Source organism: Apodemus sylvaticus, chromosome 19 (genome assembly GCF_947179515.1).
Source record: "Apodemus sylvaticus chromosome 19, mApoSyl1.1, whole genome shotgun sequence".
In the NCBI taxonomy this organism is placed as follows: Eukaryota; Metazoa; Chordata; class Mammalia; order Rodentia; family Muridae; genus Apodemus; species Apodemus sylvaticus.
This window is the reverse complement of record NC_067490.1, coordinates 60,573,173-60,593,564: the sequence shown is the minus strand read 5'-3', so window position 1 is coordinate 60,593,564 and position 20,392 is coordinate 60,573,173. Positions and strand designations below refer to the sequence as shown.

General features: G+C 38.8%; 1 protein-coding gene across 1 annotated transcript; it reads right to left on the bottom strand.

Annotated features, from left to right (window-relative positions):
• Positions 1-18,957: 18,957 nt before the first annotated feature.
• LOC127670022 (olfactory receptor 2G3-like) lies at positions 18,958-19,911 on the bottom strand. Its single transcript, XM_052164313.1, has one exon. It carries the CDS (start codon positions 19,909-19,911, stop codon positions 18,958-18,960), a length of 954 nt encoding a protein of 317 aa, XP_052020273.1.
• Between the last annotated feature and the right edge of the window lie 481 nt (positions 19,912-20,392).

Below are 20,392 nucleotides of genomic sequence, written 5' to 3'. Positions count from 1 at the left end.
GATTAGGTCAAGGCCCAGGGCTTGACCAGGGAAAAATCGCCACAGCAACAATGTCTCGGAAGGTGAGACCCCATGGGGCAAGAATTTATTCAGCCTGTTTTAAGGCTCGAGACACAAGGGGCTGGATTAAGAAAAGGAGATCTTAGGTACTTCTTTGAGAAGTACTTGGGGTTGTAAGTATTATGTCGGACAATTTTGTCCACAGTTCCCAGAGGAAGGAACCATAGATAAGAAAACATGGGCTAGAGTACATAATTGTTTTAGAGATTACTATGCAACTTGTGGTCGGGAGGCGGGGGGAGTTCTTGTTACTGCCTTTAACTACTGGTCTCTGATTAATGACATTATTCAGAATTCTTCCTGCTTCTAGGATCTAGTTCTCTGAAAAAGCGCTCCTCTGGACACTATCTCTGTGCTCTCTTATCCCTCTCGCCTCTGATAGATACAGAGGAGGGACATTTAAAATGGTCTCTGTCTATGTCTGCTCTTTTCCCTAATTTCTCAAAAAGACCAGAGTCTATCTTTCTCTACAAACTTTGAAATCTAGTCATAATTCAGGTGTTGTCACTCTATCACCGGGGAGGAAGCCAACTTGGAGGAGAAAGCCGCCAGCAGGAGAGCCACTAAAGAAACTTCTTCTCTCTGCCAATGGCAGAGAGACGCAAGGAGCCCTCTTAAAGGAGCTAGGAGAGTTAGCGAGACAGGTGGTCATCCTAACTCCAGGACTCTTACAAGCCCCTTGACTTTAAAATTTTAGAAAAGTTGAAGTCCACAGTCACAGCCTATAGGTGGACTGCTCCCTTCACTTTGGCACTTAGAGTCTTCTGCCGAGGGCTGGTTCACACCTGAGGAATTTATCCAGCTTGCCCCAACCAGGCTCTCTGGGGGAGAAATTGTTCTTTGGAAGTCAGAGGCAGCTGAAGCTGCGGTCAGAGAAATTGAAAGTAAAAACCACTCATGGGTAAAGTGTAAGTCCTGGACTGCAAAGAAATTCCTGGGCTGTCCTCCCCTCCCACTTCTCTCCACATGGTCATGGCCAGTCTCTACTAATCTACACTCTCTCTGTGTCTTTCTCTGCCTCCACATTTACTCTCACCCTCAGTTCTGAATAAACTTTATTCTATACCATGTCTGTGTGTGTCCGCCTAGGCACCCCCCTTCCCTACACCGCTGTATATCACATTCTCTAAATCTCTTTTTTCTTTTATGAACCCAATAGAGGTTAAAAAAGCAGGTCGCTGGGGAGTATCTATCAGTGGCTGCCACTGTGCCTCCTTCCCTTCTCTGGCAGAATTCCCAGAAGAAAAAGAAGATAAAGAGTTAAATCTTAAACAAGAGAGAGAAAAAAAGCAGGTTTCAAAAAAGCAGTTTTTCCACGTGCAGGACGTGGTATCAAAAAAAATGGTTAAAAGCTATTTCAAAACTCTCCTGGGGAAGAGAGGAAAGCAGGAGATATCCTGCTTCCCCTCTGGATCCTACTGGAGATATCCTTAGTTCTGGTTAGGATATTTGAATCTCTTTGGGACATCAAGTTTCCTCTCTGTCTATTGTTTGTCTTTGGTGCACAAAACCTGTACATATGTGTGTCAATTTATGTTGTCTTTTTGATTGGCTGAATGACTGTTGTTTTATGCTTTATGTTAAAAAGAAAAAAGAATGATAAAAAAATTATCTGTTGGCAGTCCTGCCAGTTGCAGTTTATACAGTGGAAGCTAATTTAAGGTGCTTCACATTCTTAACTAAGAGTCAAACACAGCTGGAAAAAAGCCGCTTCTTAAAGGGCCAGCAGTCCTAGGACAAGAGGACTAATAAATACTTCTAGAAAAATTTTCTACAATGGTTAAGATTGGGTTCAAAGTGTTTATTCCCTTGAAATTACAGCTGAAAAGAAAAACAAAAATTTTGTTTGTTTTAAATTTATGATTCGTGTAATCGCTTCATTTTTATTTCTAATTGGTCTTAAAGGTATAAATGTTTTACATGTCTTGACTATAGAGTATTGGCTCATAAGTTATTGGATATAATTTAAAAAGATATAATGATGGTTACAAAAGGTAAGTTTAAAACTGATAATTCAGGGTTAGAGCTATCTTAAGCAACATGTGGCATAATGTGGCATCCAAGAAAAACAGGTCTCTAAGATATTTCTACATTGACATAATGTTTTATGTGGTTCTTATCCTAGAAGTCAGACTTATAAGAAATAAGATTTCAAATAATGTCTCTTCAATAAGTTACACTGTCATACAGTCAAACACACAAGCTGATAGACAAACTTTGCAATATGAAAGTAATATGTTTGCCATTAATTTTAAGGAGAAAAGATTGTTTAAAACTGGGTTTTGCTTTCAGAAATTGTAGTTATGCTTTAATATTACAGGTTCCTTTTGTTATTTGACCTTCGTATGGTGGGGTTTGGTTACAGGCTACTCCTTGCAAGACCGGTGGATGCAGGTCTGGCTTTGTCTTACAGGCCTCACCTAGAGAGTTTCTGGCCATAAGAACATTTTTAACAGATTCATATAGATGTGGTTCAAAATACCGTTTAAACTTAGATCTGTGAAAGATTAATAAGGCTATATAGAAATTACGAAGGCATTAAAATTTGGCCTGCCTTCTATATACAAGATTATAATAGATTTAGAGGGTTGTTTTTTGCTTTGTGGATCCTGCTAATTATAAAAACATTTGCTTCTAATTTTAAAAGATCATAAGCTAACTTTAAAAATCCAATAAAATAATTTCATTGAAAAGTTTTTCCTCAAGAAATGGCTTGCTGATATTTGCTGTCTGCAGGGACACAAAGGGATCACTAGGTACTGTAACACCTTGAGTCTTAGATTTCTGGTGGTGCAAACCACCAGGGGTCTGCCTGCACTCTGGAACTGAGCACCTAGGCGGCCTTTGTCTGCCAGCCCGCCGGGCTCTGGAAGCTGTGGAAGGGGAGAAGCCCCGCAGCCATATTTGCTGTCTGCAGGGACACAGAGGGATCGCTAGGTACTGTGGCACCCTGAGTCTTAGATTTCTGGTGGTGCAAACCGCCAGGGGTCTGCCTGCACTCAGGAACTGAGCACCTGGGCGGCTTTTGTCTGCCAGCCTGCCAGGCGCGGGAAGCTGTGGAAGTAGAGAAGCCCCGCAGCCATATTTGCTCTCTGCAGGGACACAAAGGTATCACTAGGTGCCGTATCACCCTGAGCCTTAGATTTCTGATGGTGCAAACCACCAGGGGTCTGCCTGCACTCAGGAACTGAGCACATAGGCGGTTCATCTGCAAGGCAGTCCATCATCGTAGGACCTGCATCCTATGTGAGAATCAACAGAGGGAGTGACCCCCACCACAACTTCTTCCCTTCATAATAGAGCACACAGAGAACACCTGGTTGACCTTGACAACCTAAGTATAGCATTGCTTGAGGCAAGATTGAGAAGGGCTCCAAAGGCACAAAAGAGGAAGCCAGCATATCAATAATCTGTGCCAGAAGAAACCCAGTCATCCAGTGTTGCAGAAATAACCTTAAAGATCCACAGTAGGTTGAAGCTCCAGCCAGTGACAATAAGACCATCTAACTCCTGGGAGAACCAGATGGCTAAAGGCAAACCTAGGAACGTTACTAACAGAAACCAAGGCATTATGGCAGCATCTGAACCCAATTCTCCAACATTAGCAAGTCCTGGATACCCCAACACACCAGAAAAACAAGATTTGGATTTAAAATCACTGGTCATGATGCTAGTACAGGAACACATGAAGGACATACTTAAAGAAATTCAGGAGAAAATGGATCAAAAATTAGAAGCCCTTACAAGGGAAACACAAAAATCATTGAAAGAAATTCAGGAGAATACAAAAGCCAATAAGGAGGAAATGCAAAAATCACTTAAAGAAATACAGGAGAATCTTGATCAACAGGCAGAAGTCATGAAAGAGGAAACACAAAAATCGCTTAAAGAATTAGAGGAAAACACAAACAAGCAAATAACAGAACTGAGCAAAAATTTTCAGGACCTAAAAACAGAAGTAGAAACAACTAAGAAAGCACAAAGGGAGACAACTTTGGAGATAGAAAACCTTGGGAAGAAATCAGGGACCATAGATGCAAATATCAACAACAGAATACAAGAGATAGAAGAAAGAATCTCAGATGCCGAAGATACCATAGAAACCATGGACTCAACAGTTAAAGAAAATGCAAAATGCAAAAAGCTTGTAACCCAAAATATCCAGGAAATCCAGGACACAATTAGAAAGCCAAATCTAAGGATCATAGGTATTGATGAGAGTGAAGATTTACAACTTAAAGGGCCAGCAAATATCTTCAACAAAATTATGGAAGAAAACTTCCCTAACCTAAAGAGAGAGATGCCCATGAATATACAAGAAACCTACAGAACTCCAAACAGACTGGACCAGAACAGAAATACCTCCCATCACATAATAATCAAAACCCCAAATGTACTAAACAAAGAAAGAATACTTAGGGCAGTAAGAGAAAAAGGGCAAGTAACATATAAAGGAAGACCTATCAGAATTACACCAGATTTCTCACCAGAGACCATGAAAGCTAGAAGATCCTGGGCGGAGCTCATGCAGACGCTAAGAGAACACAAATGCCAGCCAAGACTACTATACCCAGCGAAACTCTCAATTACTATAGATGGAGAAACCAAGATATTCCACGACAAAACCAAATTTACACAGTATCTTTCTACAAACCCAGCCCTACAAAGGTTAATAGGGGGAAAGCACTAGTACAATGAGGGAAACTACCCTGGCAAGAGCAGGATATTAAGCTTCTTTCATCAAACCCAAAGAAGATAACCACACACATATAAAATTAAAATAAAAAATGTTAAGAAGCAATAACCACTACTCACTGATATCTCTTAACATCAATGGACTCAATTCCCCAATAAAAAGACATAGACTAACAGACTGGTTACGTAAACAGGACCCTACATTTTGCTGCTTACAGGAAACACACCTCAATGTCAAAGACAAAAACTACCTTAGAGTAAAGGGCTGGAAGACAATTCTACAAGCAAATGGTCCCAGGAAACAAGCCGGAGTTGCCATTCTAATTTTAGATAAAATTGACTTTCAACCTAAAGTCATCAAAAGAGACATGGAAGGTCACTACTTGCTGGTCAAAGGAAAAATCCAACAAGAAGAACTCTCAATCCTGAACATCTATGCCCCAAATACAAGGGCGCCCTCATTCATAAAAGAAACTTTACTAAAGCTCAAAGTACACATTGCACCTAACACAATAATTGTGGGTGACTTCAACACTCCAATTTCACCAATGGACCGATCAGGAAAACAGAAACTAAACAGGGAGACAATGAAACTAATTGAAGCTTTGAACCAATTGGAGTTAACAGATATATATAGAGAACTTTTTATCCCAAAGCAAAAGAATATACCTTTTTCTCAGCACCTCATGGTACCTTCTCCAAAATAGATCATATAGTTGGTCACAAGACAGACCTCAACAAATATAAGAAGATTGAAATAATACCATGCCTCCTATCAGATCACTATGGAGTAAAAGTGGTCTTTAGTAACAGTAAAAACAACAGAAAGCCCACATACACATGGAAACTGAATAATACTCTACTCAATGATACCTTGGTCAAGGAAGAAATAAAGAAAGAAATCAAAGATTTCTTAGAATTTAATGAAAATGAAGGCACAACGTACACAAATCTATGGGACACATTGAAAGCAGTGCTAAGAGGAAAACTCATAGCTTTGAGTGCCTTCAAAAAGAAATTCGAGAGAGCGTACACTAGAAGATTAAAGGAACAACTGAAAACCCTGGAACAAGAAGAAGCTAATTCACGCAGGAGGAGGAGAAGAGAGGAAATCATCAAACTCAGGGCTGAAATCAATCAAGTAGAAACCAAGAGAACCATACAAAGAATCAACAAGACCAAAAGCTGGTTCTTTGAAAAAATCAACAAGATAGATAAACCCTTAGCCAGACTAACCAAAGGGCACAGAGAAAGTATCCAAATTAACAAAATTAGGAATGAAAATGGAGATATCACAACAGAAACCGAGGAAATTCAAAAAATCATCAGATCCTACTACAAAAACCTGGACTCAACACAACTGGAGAATCTGGAGGAAATGGACATTTTTTTAGACAGATACCAATTACCAAAATTAAACCAGGATCAAATAGACCATCTAAACAGACCCATTACCCCTAAAGAAATAGAAGGGGTCATAGATAGGCTTCCAACCAAAAAAAGCACAGGACCAGATGGTTTCAGTGCAGAATTCTATAAGACCTTCAAATAAGACTTAACACCAATACTCTTCAAACTCTTCCACCAAATAGAAACAGAAGGAACATTACCCAACTCCTTCTTCGAAGCCACTATTACGCTGATACCAAAACCACACAAAGACCCAACTAAGAAAGAGAATTTCAGGCCAATTTCCCTTATGAATATCGATGCAAAAATACTAAATAAAATTCTTGCCCACAGAATCCAAGAACACATCAAAACTATCATCCACCATGATCAAGTAGGCTTCATCCCAGGGATGCAGGGATGGTTCAATATAAGGAAATCCATCAATGCTATCCACTACATAAACAAACTCAAAGAAAAAAAACCACATGATCATTTCATTAGATGCTGAAAAAGCATTTGACAAAATTCAGCATCTTTTCATGCTAAAAGTCTTGGAAAGGACAGGAATTCAAGGCCCATATCTAAACATAGTAAAAGCAATATACAGCAAACCAGTAGCCAACATGAAACTAAATGGAGAGAAACTTGAAGCAATCCCACTAAAACCAGGGACTAGACAAGGCTGCCCCCTCTCTCCATATCTTTTCAATATAGTTCTTGAAGTCCTAGCTAGAGCAATTAGACAACAGAAGGAAGTCAAAGGGATTCAAATTGGAAAGGAAGAAGTCAAATTATCACTATTTGCAGATGATATGATCGTATACTTAAGTGACCCTAAAAACTCTGCTAGAGAACTCCTACAGCTGATAAACAACTTCAGCAAAGTGGCTGGCTACAAAATCAATGCAAGCAAATCAGTAGCCTTTATATATTCAAAGGATAAGCAGACTGAGAAAGAAATTAGGTAAATGACCCCCTTCACAATAGCTACAAACAACATAAAGTATCTTGGGGTGACTGTAACCAAACAAGTGAAAGACCTATATGACAAGAACTTCAGATCTCTGAAGAAGGAAATCGAAGAAGATCTCAGAAAATGGAAAAACCTTCCATGCTCGTGGATTGGCAGGATTAATATAGTTAAAATGGCCATCTTGCCAAAGGCAATCTACAGATTCAATGCTATTCCCATAAAAATCCCAACCCAGTTCTTCATAGAGCTAGAAAGAACAATTCTCAAATTCATCTGGAATAACAAAAAACCCAGGATAGCTAAAACTATTCTCAACAGTAAAAGAACTTCAGGGGGATTCAATATCCCAGACTTTAAACTCTACTACAGAGCAATAGTGATAAAAACTGTATGGTATTGGTACAATATCAGGCAAGCGGATCAATGGAATAGGATTGAAGACCCAGAAATGAACCAATACACCTATGGTCACTTGGTCTTCGACAAAGGGGCTGAAAGCATCCAGTGGAAAAAAGATAGTCTTTTCAACAAATGGTGCTGGTTCAATTGGAGGTCAGCATGCAGAAGAATGAGCATCGATCCATTCTTATCTCCTTGTACCAAGCTCAACTCCAAATGGATCAAGGACCTCCACATAAAACCTGACACACTGAAACTAATTGAAAAAAAAAAAAAAAACTGGGGAAGACCCTGGAGGACATGGGCACAGGGGAAAAGTTCCTGAATAGAACACCAATAGCTTATGCTCTAAGATCAAGAATTGACAAATGGAACCTCATAAAACTACAAAGTTTCTGTAAAGCAAAGGACACCGTCAAAAGGACAAAACGTCAACCAACAGACTGGGAAAGAATCTTCACCAACCCTAAGTCCGACAGAGGGCTAATATCTAATATATACAAAGAACTCAAGAAAGTAGAACCCAGAGATCCAAATAACCCCATTAAAAAGTGGGGTATGGAGCTAAACAAAGAATTTTCACATGAAGAACTTCGGAGAGCTGAGAAACACCTTAAAAAATGTTCAACATCATTAATCATTAGGGAAATGCAAATCAAAACAACCCTGAGATTTCACCTCACACCAGTCAGAATGGCTAAGGTCAAAAAATCAGGAGACAGCAGGTGTTGGCGAGGATGTGGAGAAAGAGGAACACTCCTCCACTGCTGGTGGGATTGCAAGATGGTGCAACCACTTTGGAAATCAGCTTGGCGGTTCCTCAGAAAACTGGGCATGTCACTTCCTGAGGACCCTGTTATACCACTACTGGGCATATATCCAGAGGATTCTTCAGCATGCAATAAGGACACATGCTCCACTATGTTCATAGCAGCCCTATTTGTAGTAGCCAGAAGCTGGAAAGAACCTAGATGTCCTTCAACGGAGGAATGGATACAAAAAATGTGGTATATTTATACAATGGAGTACTATTCAGCCATTAGAAACAATTAATTCATGAAATTCTTAGACAAATGGATGGAGCTGGAGAACATCATACTAAGTGAGGTAACCCAGTCTCAAAAGATCAATCATGGTATGCACTCACTGATAAGTGGATATTAGCCTAGAAACTTTGAATACCCAGGACATAATCCACAAATTAAATGATGTCCAAAAAGAATGGAGGAGTGGGCCCTGGTTCTGGAAAGACTCAGTGCAAGAGTATAGGGGAATTCCAGAACAGGGAAGTGGGAAAGGGTAGATGGAAGAATAGGGGGACGGAAGAGACCTTATGGGATTTGCGGGGAGTGGGGACCCAGAAAGGGGGAAATCATTTGCAATGTAAATAAAAATTAATTAATTAATTAATTAATTAATTAATTAATTTAAAAAAAAGAAATGGCTTGCTCTTCACAATGGACCTTTTAAAATTTTTAAGTAAATGATTTTGCAAAGGTGTTAAGATAAATTATTGGGCTAGACACTGCTTTAAGCTTGCCACAGGAGGATTTTAGCATCTGATGTTCTCAAGGTAAACTCAAAATAATATTAAGAGACATAACTTGGAGAAAGCTACTGTACGTATTTGCAGTCAGTCATTCGAGATGTTTTATTAACAATTTATTATTAGTCATATTATTGAGATTCCTTATAACCCTCAAGGACAAAATATTATGGAACAGGCCCATAGAACTTTACAACAATATTTTTATATATAAAAGAGGGGAGAATCATATCTCTATATAACATAAAAATTTAAAAATTTTAATGCCAGGGAACTCTAAGTGTAGAGAAGAGGGGATGTTTGTGTTTTTTCTACAGGATGCTGAAGGAACATGCTAGCTGCCAGAGTATGCTAATGCTGAGACAAAGAATGATGCTGATTATAATCATTAAAAATGGCCACAATCCTCAACACCTGTGGATGCCTCCTACTAATGCTGATATAGCAGACATCTATAGACTCAACATACTAACAGACATCTACAGACTCAACATACTTCTTTGCATGACGATTTTATTTAACTAAAAATTACGCAAATTATAAACAGATTAAAGGGGAGATACTGGCTACTACTGATTGCCCCCCTTCAGGATGTCAAAAGGCCATATATTTAAATTTTACAGATTTCAAGTGTAGATCAAATAGAATGTGGCCTACCATTTGTTTTCTTTAAGACATTCACAGGATTTATTTTGGTTGATTTGGACCCTTGGGAGAGCCTCTGGACTTCTCCTCATGAGATTACATTCAAGTAAAACACAATTTTACACCCTCAGCTAGTTTTCAAAAATATGATGAGTCCTGCCAGGCCTCTAACCCCTCTACAAAGGGATGGTGCACACCTTTATGAATTACATTCACCACCCATGCAAAATCTCCCAATCTACATTGGCAAATAGGTTATGAATGGGGTCTTCGCCTCTATGTACTTGGCTTTGATCCAGGCATTATTTTCTCTATTAAGCTCCTTAAAGAGCCTGTATATCATGCCCAGCCAGTGCCAATGGGACCTAATCCTGTGTTGGTACCTCGTCCTGTTCCTCTTAAAGGAACTGACCAGGGCACCACCCGTGTTCCTTCTCTTAAAGACACTTCCCTACCTTCTGTATTTCCCCTCCAGCCACCAGCTAAGCCATCAGCTACTATTCTGCCTATACAGCCAGCTCCCACTAAGAATCTTGTACTTTCTTTGGTTAATCAGACCTTTCTTACCTTAAATGAAACTTCCCGTGAACTTGTTGAAGATTGCTGGTTATGCTATCATTCCCAACCACCCTTTTTTGAAGGAATTGCCATTCTCGATGATCCCCTCCATGCTGATGATGCACAGAACTGCCACTGGCAGAAGAGTGCTTGGCCAGGTCTTTCATTAACCCAAATATCTGGCCTGGGACTTTGTGTAATCTCTAGTGGAACAAGTGTCCCCTCAGTTTATGCTCACTTGTTATCCCCCCCCCCCCGAACCTGGTGGGCGTGCCTTGATGGCCGTACACCTTGCCTCTCTGCTTCGGTTTTTCAAAATCACGAGAAGGGAGAGAGCCCTGAGTTTTGCTTCCTTATTAAGATGGTTCCTGGTTTAGTTTATTACCATTCTGAGGAATTTTTTCACCGGTGGGATCGATCCACATCCACTGGAGACTCCACCTCTTTGAGCTGCTCCCACGGAGAACCTATCTCTGCTATTACTATCTCTGTCCTACTTGGCCACGGAGCTGTGGGAGCGGGGACAGGTATTTCTTCCCTTGTTCTTTCTAACTCTAGGTACACAGAGCTAAGTGTCACCTAGGCAGGGACTTGATCTCCTGTTCCTTCAACAGGGTGGACTCTGTGTAGCTTTAAAAGAAGAATGCTGTTTCTATGCTAATAAAACAGGAGTTATAAGAGATAGCATGAAAAAAGTCAGAGAAGGACTAGAAAAACGTAAGAGAGAAAAAGAACAAAAAGAAAGTTGATATAAAAACTGGTTTTCCACATCTCCATGGCTCACTACACTTTTGCCTAGTATCCTAGGACCCTTTAAAGGTCTATTGTTTTTATGTTCTTTTGGACCATGGGCTTTTCAACGCTTCACTGCCCTGATTAAAAAGCGGGTAGATGACTTGGCAGCCAAGCCGATTCAGATATATTACCAGCGTTTGGCTATGGAGGATTGAGAGATGGCTACCCAGCCTCCCAGGGCAATTACAGAACAGCCCAAACAGCACACTCGAGTGTCCAGCCAGAGAGAAAGTTCCTGTCACAACCATTCCAGCTGGGACTCCAGAAGGAGCCCACAAGCTGGAGGCACCAATAAACAATAAAGATGCTGAGCAGTTGCTGATGATGGGCACCTTCCCATGACCTCATCCACTTAAGACAGGGGAATCTAGAGGCTGGTGGAGATATCCAGGGATGGGCAAGGATGATGGTTAACGAGACTGGGGTGATCCTAAGACAGGCCCTGCTCCATTATCTTGGTACCTCATCTGCTTCTCATCAATGGTTGTTTGACTTCTGCTCTCTTTAATACAGAGAAGGGAGAGATGCCAGGAGCCATTCTCACAGAGATCTCAAAAACCCCCTCCTCTCAGCCATTTCCAGCTGGCTTTCTCTAGGCTGCATTTAGAAGAAAATGTACTAGTTTAAAGATTAGCCAAGTAAGCTAGATGGTCAGTACATACAGAGCTCACCCGAGTGGGCTCGAACAAACAAAGTTCACCTGTGGTTAAGTTACCACAGCAACTCCTTTCCACTTCACCTCCCCATGATTGAAATATGATGCCAAGTTTCTACTGCAACTGCCAAATCTTAGCTAAGACCCTGAGAGACAATTCTGAGAAACTGTTCCTGAAGAATATCCCTGAGAAAATGTCCCTGAGATTGTTCCCCGAATACAATGACTTTCCCCTTTCACCCTTCCCCATACCTGCTTGCTTGCCTTTGTAACACCTTGTGTGAAAATTAAAGTTTGACAGCTTGATCGGAATTTCGTCTTACTGTTCGGTTTTTTCGTGTCTGTCTTGTCTCTCACCATTTCCCTAGGTGGTTCCAGGACCCTGCTGACTGTCCTGCAGGTCGGGACAGCTGACTAGTGGTACCCTAGATACCAGTATGATTTGGGACCTTCACAAATACTGCAGTCAACTGTGGGAAATGGAAGGAGGTTCCCCATTCCCTATTTCTCCTTATTTCACTCCAATCTCTGTTAGGTTTTTTTTTGTTTTGTTTTGTTTTTTGTTTTTTGTTTTTGTTTTTGTTTTTGTTTTGTTTTGTTTTGTTTTTTTTGGTCTCTGACACTAACACTGTGTCTAAAAGTTTTGTCTTTAAGCTAAAATTGATGGATTTGTAAGTTTATTACAAAGTGGTAGCTAGAAGCCTGATCTAGAATGAGGGGAAGAAAGGACAGGAGTAGGCCAGCCATAGCATGCACACCCCCAGCATACCCTTCACTGCCTTATATGCTTTTCTGCTCTACACCATAGATAACTCTACTAAAGCATATACACATCATTTAGTTTTGCTGGCTTCTGTCACCCACAAGGTATGATTCTAAATTCTAAAGCCTGATTTAATAGCTACCTCTTTACTCTATTTTCTTTCCAACTATTTGTCTCTAATCTCTCTGGAGTTTGACCTTCTATTGCTTCCATGTGGGTGTGTAGAATTGCCCAAAGAGTAGGGAGACTTTGTAGCTTCAGGAGGATTGGAGATAATGAAACAGCCACCTCAAAAGACAATTTTAATGATAGAAAGTGATTATATAGGCAGACTCTTCTTGCATTAAAAAAATGGGAAATTCCATTCCATATCCCTTGAGAGCAAAAGTAAGAATTGAGGGTATAGAAACTTAACATGAAAAAGGCACCACAATACTTATTGAAACTGTGACCACTGGAGTCAATCCCTCCCTACTTACAATTACAATCTCTATATATTTCACCTCAAAAAAAAAAAAGCTTGAAAACTGTACGATAAGAAAAAGTAGATATACAACAAGAAAAATTACCTCACTTTCAATTATAATGACTGAACTCATAGTGAGAAGAAGCAGAAATTGTGGAAAATCTTAATTGCTCTACAGGTGTTAATATTGTGAAATATCATTGTTAGGTGAAGTTCAATATGCTGATTTATGAAAGCAAATGCAATTTGATGACTCTATTATACTTTAGTAGGTTTAAGAGCCTGAGATAAGGTCGAGGAATAAGGGGGAAAGGTCCCTGTTATTCCCGAAGATTGTGAAAAGCCCAGAGAGACTTTACTGATTTCTTACATAGATTAATAACCACTATAAATAAGGAAATGTCAGATCCAAATGGGGACAGGTATTAATTGAAATTTTAGATTTTAAAAATGCAAATGCAGAATGTAGAAAAAATCTTAGATCTTTAAAAGTTTGATCAGCACCTATGGATAAATGGATTAGGACTACTGCTGATATTGATCATAATGACTATGTAATTGGACAAGCAATGGCTAATAATCTTACAGGTAAAAAAGTCCATTGTTTTAACTGTGGAATATGAGGTCATTTGAAAAGGGATTGTAATCAATGGTTCTTAGAGACTTCCCTAGAAGACCTCAGCATTCCTGGACTTATAGGTGTGCTAAGGGTAGGAATTGGACTAATGAATGCAGATCAGCAAGAGATATGTAAAGCAATTCCTTACTGACGTGAAATTCTCTGTAAGATAATCTTTTAAATATTGGAAAGTCCCTAAGAGGGTTCACCCATATCCCAGCAACAAACAACAGGAGCCAGGTATTTCCTGTCAGCAATCCACAGACCTAGAGAAAACTAAACTATGTCTTGGAGATCTAATGCATGCTGCTCTACACTTAGCATAAGTAAAAACTTCACACTATCTCACACTATCTACACACTCAATGCTGTAAAGTACTCACTGGAGTTCATGGACCTCTACCCCCAAAGACAGTTGGAATAGTTATAGGAAGAAGTAGCCTAACATCTCAAGGATTCATTGTGCATCCAGGAATCATAGATGAAGACTTCAAAGGAGAAACTGAGATTATCATTTATATAAAGAAAAATTCATAGCTTAAAGTGGAAGACAAGACTGCTCAGCTTCTATTGCTTGTTTAGGTCAAAGGCAAAGAAACCACAAAACAAAGAACAGGAGGATTTGAAAGTACTAAAAGATAGGGTTTGGTGTTGTTGTTGTTTTTTGTTTTTTGTTTTTGCTAACTTATCGATGATAAGAGAAAAATTAAAATTAAACGCTATTGAAATTGAAGGTTTTGATAGGAGCTGATGTAAGTTTAATTTCACAAAAATCTTGAAATCCACATTGGTCCTTTCAGAAAGTATCTACACAGTTTGTTGGGATTGGAACACTGTTCTAAGTAAAATGAAGCATAAGACAAGTTAAATGTGTGGGTCCAGAAAGTCAAATAGAAAGATTACAACCTTATGTGTCAGATATAACCATAAACCTAAGGGGAGGAGCACTACTGCAATAATGGGAGCTCAGGTTAATATTCCTTAAATAGATATCTATTTTAATTGATTTATGGATTGTTTCTGTATTTAAATAGATAATAAATGTGGCTTGAGATGTATGGAGATAGGCATAGAATGTGAGTGCCTGTCTATTTTAAAGGATAAAAAAAAAATGCTACCTCTTGATATGTGTGGATTCATAAGGATCAAACTGTACCTAAAGGAGATGCTTGATAAACAGAAAAGGGGAAGAAGAACTCCCAGAAATAGATTGAATAATGCTTTATTAACTTTTTAATTAACTATTTTATTAATTTTTAAATGCCAGTGAGGCAGGAACAACTGCTGTATAAGAAGCTGCTGAAAGACAGTGGATTATAGAAGAAAATACTTAATTAGATCAATTTGTGTACTTTAAAGCTGTTTTACCCTCAAAATGGGAGTCAGGGAATATGTAACACTGGGGAAGAGGTTTTGTATTTCCACAGGTGATGAAAGACTATGGGTTCCATCAAAATTGATAAAGATCCAACCTGAATTAGAGAAATTTCCAGTGATACCACAAACTCAAAGAAGAAAGAGACACAGAAAGACAGCAATGCAGGTGACACATAAAGCTGATCACAATCACCCCACAATTCCATCAACTGATCATAGAATAGCTCAACAAACTGTGTAAAAACTAACAGATTTTTCATTAAACTGGCAGACCTTGATGCTGGAAAACCTTGAAGACTGGAAAACTTTAATGCTGAAGTAGACATTTGCTGAATGAAAGATTATCTGAATTTCACTTGTGAAGGGTCATTTCATCTACTGATCTTCATGAAGATATTCAGAGTGTTAAGTTTGTGGGATTGATAGGGGGAAGAAGTGGAGGAATTTTAATTCAGCAACATAACTCATATGGCAAGGGAAAAAACATCCAAAGATTTTTTTTAGGTCTACATGACATAGGTGGAATACAGAAATGCCTTGGATTACCATGTGATCTTGCTATAATATAGAGTGAACACCTTTTATCCCCAAGAATGAAAATAAGATCATTTTATAGAAGGAAGCAGTCATGTCTGAAAGTGACACTAAGTCTAATTGAGGGGAAGACAAAGTGACGAATCAGAGAAAATTTTGACAGAATTAGTCAGAAATAAGATTTACCAAACTCTCATGAGAACAGACAAGAAGGAGAGGCTGTTTAAGAGCAGCAAGAGACAGGGGTAAAGAAAAGAAGAGATGTAGGAGGGGGCATTGAGGGGAGCATTGGGAGAAGGCAGGGTCTGTATCAGGATGTAAAGTGTATAAATAAATTAATGGGGAAAAAAGAAAGGTAGTGGTGTTGTGGTAAAGTGTGTGCATAAAGAGTTTCAGCAGGACAGTTTCACAAAGACAGGTTCCAGAGAGAAGAATATAGACACAGGTGAAGACAGAGTGAACCAGAGAATGAAAAGGAGACAGAAGGTTAGAACACATGGCTAAAATTAATATGGGGTCAAGAGAGAAATTCAGTAGAAGCCAAGAGAAGGTGTATTTAATCAGTCAGCTTGGAAGATTAGATCATATGGAGGTAGAAGCTTTCAGGCCTAGACCTAGGGATAGTTAGGACAGAGAAGGAAATGCTCTGGGCTCAACCCAAGCAATGTTTCCATACAGCTTGGGTACACTGCTCATCTTATCTCATAATCTAAGGAAATAAAAGTATCATTTACGTCTTTTATATCATCTTACTCTTCAAGCTAACAGTCATCAAAGGAAGCCATAGTGGGAATTCAGAGCTGGAACCTATAGACAGGGACTAAAACAAACTCCAGAAGCACATTGCTTGTTGGCTTCTTTCTGGGCCCATATTCAGATATATTTAGTACAAAACATAGACTCATCTGCCTAGAATGGTACCAACTATGTACTCTTGGTCCTCCTCCAAAAATTAAAATCAAGAAAATTCCCCACAAATATGCCATGGGCTAGTATGATGGAGACAACTTCTCTATTGATATAATTTCTTCCCAGGTGTTTCAAGTTTGCTTAAAATTTATAAAAACTGACTAGCACAAATATTAGCCAGAATAAATAAAATTTAGGACAGAAGCTATGTCTTGACTAATAAAAACTGTGTTAAAATTATTTAAATATCTTCTCTGATCACAATGGCATAGCACTAGGAATCAATAGAAGGAAAAGCTTTCTAATATTTAGTAACACATGGAATTTAAGCTGCATATTCCTCCATTGCCAATGAAAATTACAATGAATGAGAGTAGTTAATGTGCATTAATACATGTGCAAAATGGTCTAAAACAAATTTAATCATAAAAACAATTCTTGTTATCCAAAATAGCAACTATAAAGATGAAAGCAAAATATAACAAAACCTTAGGGGTTTATCAAAAACATTTCTAAGAGGGAAGTTGATAATACCAAATTTCATCAAGGGATGAGTTTTGTTCACATTGTTCTCAGTGTACATACTGGACAATTCCAGTTCTAGGGAGACCAATAACTCTTCTGGCATCTGTAGACATGTGCACACACACACACACATATGCATCAATAAAATATATTACATATATTAAATGGATACATCAAAAATTAAAGAACCAATGAAAAAGATACAATGAATGTCAACTATTCATGGTTGACCCTCCATTTTGAACCACTGATCTATCCTGCTTTCTTAATATTGAATATTTCACACTCTCAATTTCTAGATCTTAGTATTTATATTAAATCAGAAGTGAAAATGCTTGATTTTTATTTGAAATATGTTTATCTATTAGGATCATACTACTGTATCTTTCCTTTGATTTTAGTTAATAGTGTTGGCTGTGTAGAAATATCTGGAGTCTTGGAATAGGATAGAAGCACTAAATATTGGGTAAACTCTATTGTAGATGTAAATGAAATTACCAGCACATTAGAAATTTCACTATAAACATGACAGTGCTATGAAAGCTATTCAATCAATTTTAATAATCAAGCTTGACTTATATATTAGATTTATATTAATGGATTTATAGATTTAATAGATTAAATTAATAATTTATATTAATAGATTATTTCATTTAACATTTGAATGTCAATAAGACAAAAATAAAGATAATTGGTGTGACTTTTGAGTTCATATGGTTTTAAGAGCTACATTTTCTCCTTAATTTGCTCAATTTATAATTCTATAAGATTTTCATGTCTCCTTTGCTTAGCCTAACTATACAAATAGAAAAGAACATGGATTTCACATTATGTAGACACTTAAAGACTTTTATAAACTAACTAGGGAAGACTGAATCTGAGAAACTCAGAATTCATGAACCCTTTCTATTTCCTCTTGAGTACATGTTTTATAAAAGTGAAAAATACCTACAGGAAATAATGGTGTAGTAGATTGACTTTATTACATCAATTTGTTTTCTCAGATATTGAAAAATATTGGGCCTACAACAGATATTTTTTTTAAAAAAAAATCAGAATGCTGTGAAAGTGTGAAGATTTTCACTATCAGTAAGATTAATCATAGTGGAAACACAGAAGCATGAAGAAGATTCCATTAAAAATCATAAGCACAAATAACTCAGACTCTCTCCACCCTACATTTTCCATAGGAAAATTATATTCACTACAGACATTAGAATATTCAAAGGGTCTCTCTCTCTCTCTCTCTCTCTCTCTCTCTCTCTCTCTCTCTCTCTCTCTCTCTCTCTCTCTCTGTCTCTCTCTCTCTCTCTCCCTCTCTCTCTCCAAACAGATTAGGCTCAAATTTCATGTCTGGTTTAGCCTAGGATGAATTGGATTCCTAAGATCATATGATAAGAATCACCTAATATTCTGAATAAAATCTAAGAAATCAAAGCTCAGGAAGCACCATCCAATGAAAATACTTAGGTAGAAAAAATTGAAATGTTATTGAAAATCTCACTTAGCAAAAGCACTGGATGTAAAAATTAACAAAACTCCACTAATAGAGCCACTGAAGTAGACCAGTGAGGGAAAACCCAAGTGTCTATTTTAGATTAGAACATTAACAAAGGACATTGGTCCAAGGATATAGGAGGCCATATTTCACTGGGTTCACAAAAACATCCTAGGAAAGAATACCTCAACGACTTCTAGCTAGCTGTGAATATACTTTATCTTTATATGAAAGAGATAAACGAGTAGACATACTTAATCTAATAAGAACGAACATTCTTAATAAAAGAGTGATCATTAAGAAAGTAAAAGAAAAGAATTGCAGGAGTCTTGACAACAGCAAATGTTGTTTTCAATTTATTAGTTAATCTGATTGTCAGGTCTAGATGGGGCATCTCTGAGTATGATAATTAAGGGAGCAGTTTCCTGGCTTGGAGCAATCCAGAGAGGCTTGTGAGTTTAGTTTTAGAGCATGGGTCTCATGGTGACCCTGGGTAATGCATCTAGATCAGCACCTTTATTTTTGTGAGGACAGACAGATCTACATCTCTACCTGGAAAGAATTTTCTTTCCAGTGCTGTTATCTTTCCTTACCAACCTCTTCAAAGCTCCCTTTACATCTTTGTTTCTTAAAGTATAAATGAGGGGGTTTAGAGTAGGAATAACCACGGTATACAAAAGGGTGATAAACTTTCCCTGACTGTGTGCATAGGAGCTGTTAGGCTGGATATAGATAGCAGTGATTGTGCCATAAAATAGTACTACTACCAGCAGGTGGGATCCACAGGTTCCAAGAGCTTTACCCCAGGTTAGAGCTGCCCTTAACCTCATCAATGCTTGGGCAATGTATCCATATGACACCAAGATGAGTGTCAGGGGAAGGAGGAGCAATACCAAGGAAGCCATGAATAGCTGCACTTCATTGGTATGAATGTCTACACAGGCCAACTTGATCATGGCAGGAACTTCATAGATGAAGTGATAAATCCTGTGATTCCCACAGCGAGGCAGGCGGAGGGTGATGGTGCCCTGAATCAGTGTGTTGCCCACTCCACTCAACCATGCCACTCCTGCAAGACACTGGCAGAACCGTGGGTGCATAACTGTAGCATAGTGAAGTGGTCGGCAAACAGCAGCATAACGATCAAATGCCATAACTGCGAGGAGGACACATTCAGTGGACCCCAGAGCCAGAGACACATAAAGCTGAATAGCGCAGCCTGTGGCACTAATTGTCTTGGCTGGGCCATGGAGGTTCCACAGCAGCTGAGGAACAATGCTGGTTGAAAAGCAGATATCAACGAAAGAGAGGTTGGTAAGGAAATAGTACATGGGCGTTTGGAGCGCAGAATCCAAACAGGAAATGAGGATGATCGCAGTGTTGCCTACCAGTGTCAGGAGGTAGGAGATCAGCACCACCACAAAGAGGATCTTCTCAAGTTGTGGCTGATCAGAGAAGCCCACCAGGATGAAATCACCACCCGAGCTCTTGTTAATTGTCATCACTCTACTCACAAAAAGGAGGGTAACAAGTGCAGAAATACATGTTATATAAAGAGCAATGTAATGTGATCAGAAATCCTCTTGAGGGACATGAACTCTAAAGGAAGTAGAAGATGGGATATGTTCTATACAGGGGAAAGGCAGGAGGGAGAGAGACAGGGAGAGAGAGAGAGAGAGAGAGAGAGAGAGAGAGAGAGAGAGACTGAGGTTCTTCAAGGAGGAAAGTCAAAGAATACAGAGTACACTGAGACCTGTTAAAGGTACAGAGCTACACATAGAACTACAAACGACAAAGGAATGAGGTGAGAGAAATTGTCTTACCCAGGGAAGTGGACACCAATTGGTTAAGCAATTCCAAATGTCCAGTCCTAAAAACACATAGGAGTAACATTATACAGATTGAGCAGGATACACATACTCACACCCACACACACACACATAGACATTTGTAAATGTAGGTATACATGTAATAATTAATGAA

What these genes read in the sequence shown, in the direction of transcription:
- LOC127670022 (XM_052164313.1), bottom strand. Translation starts at nt 19,911, where the DNA reads ATGACAATTAACAAGAGCTCGGGTGGTGATTTCATCCTGGTGGGCTTC.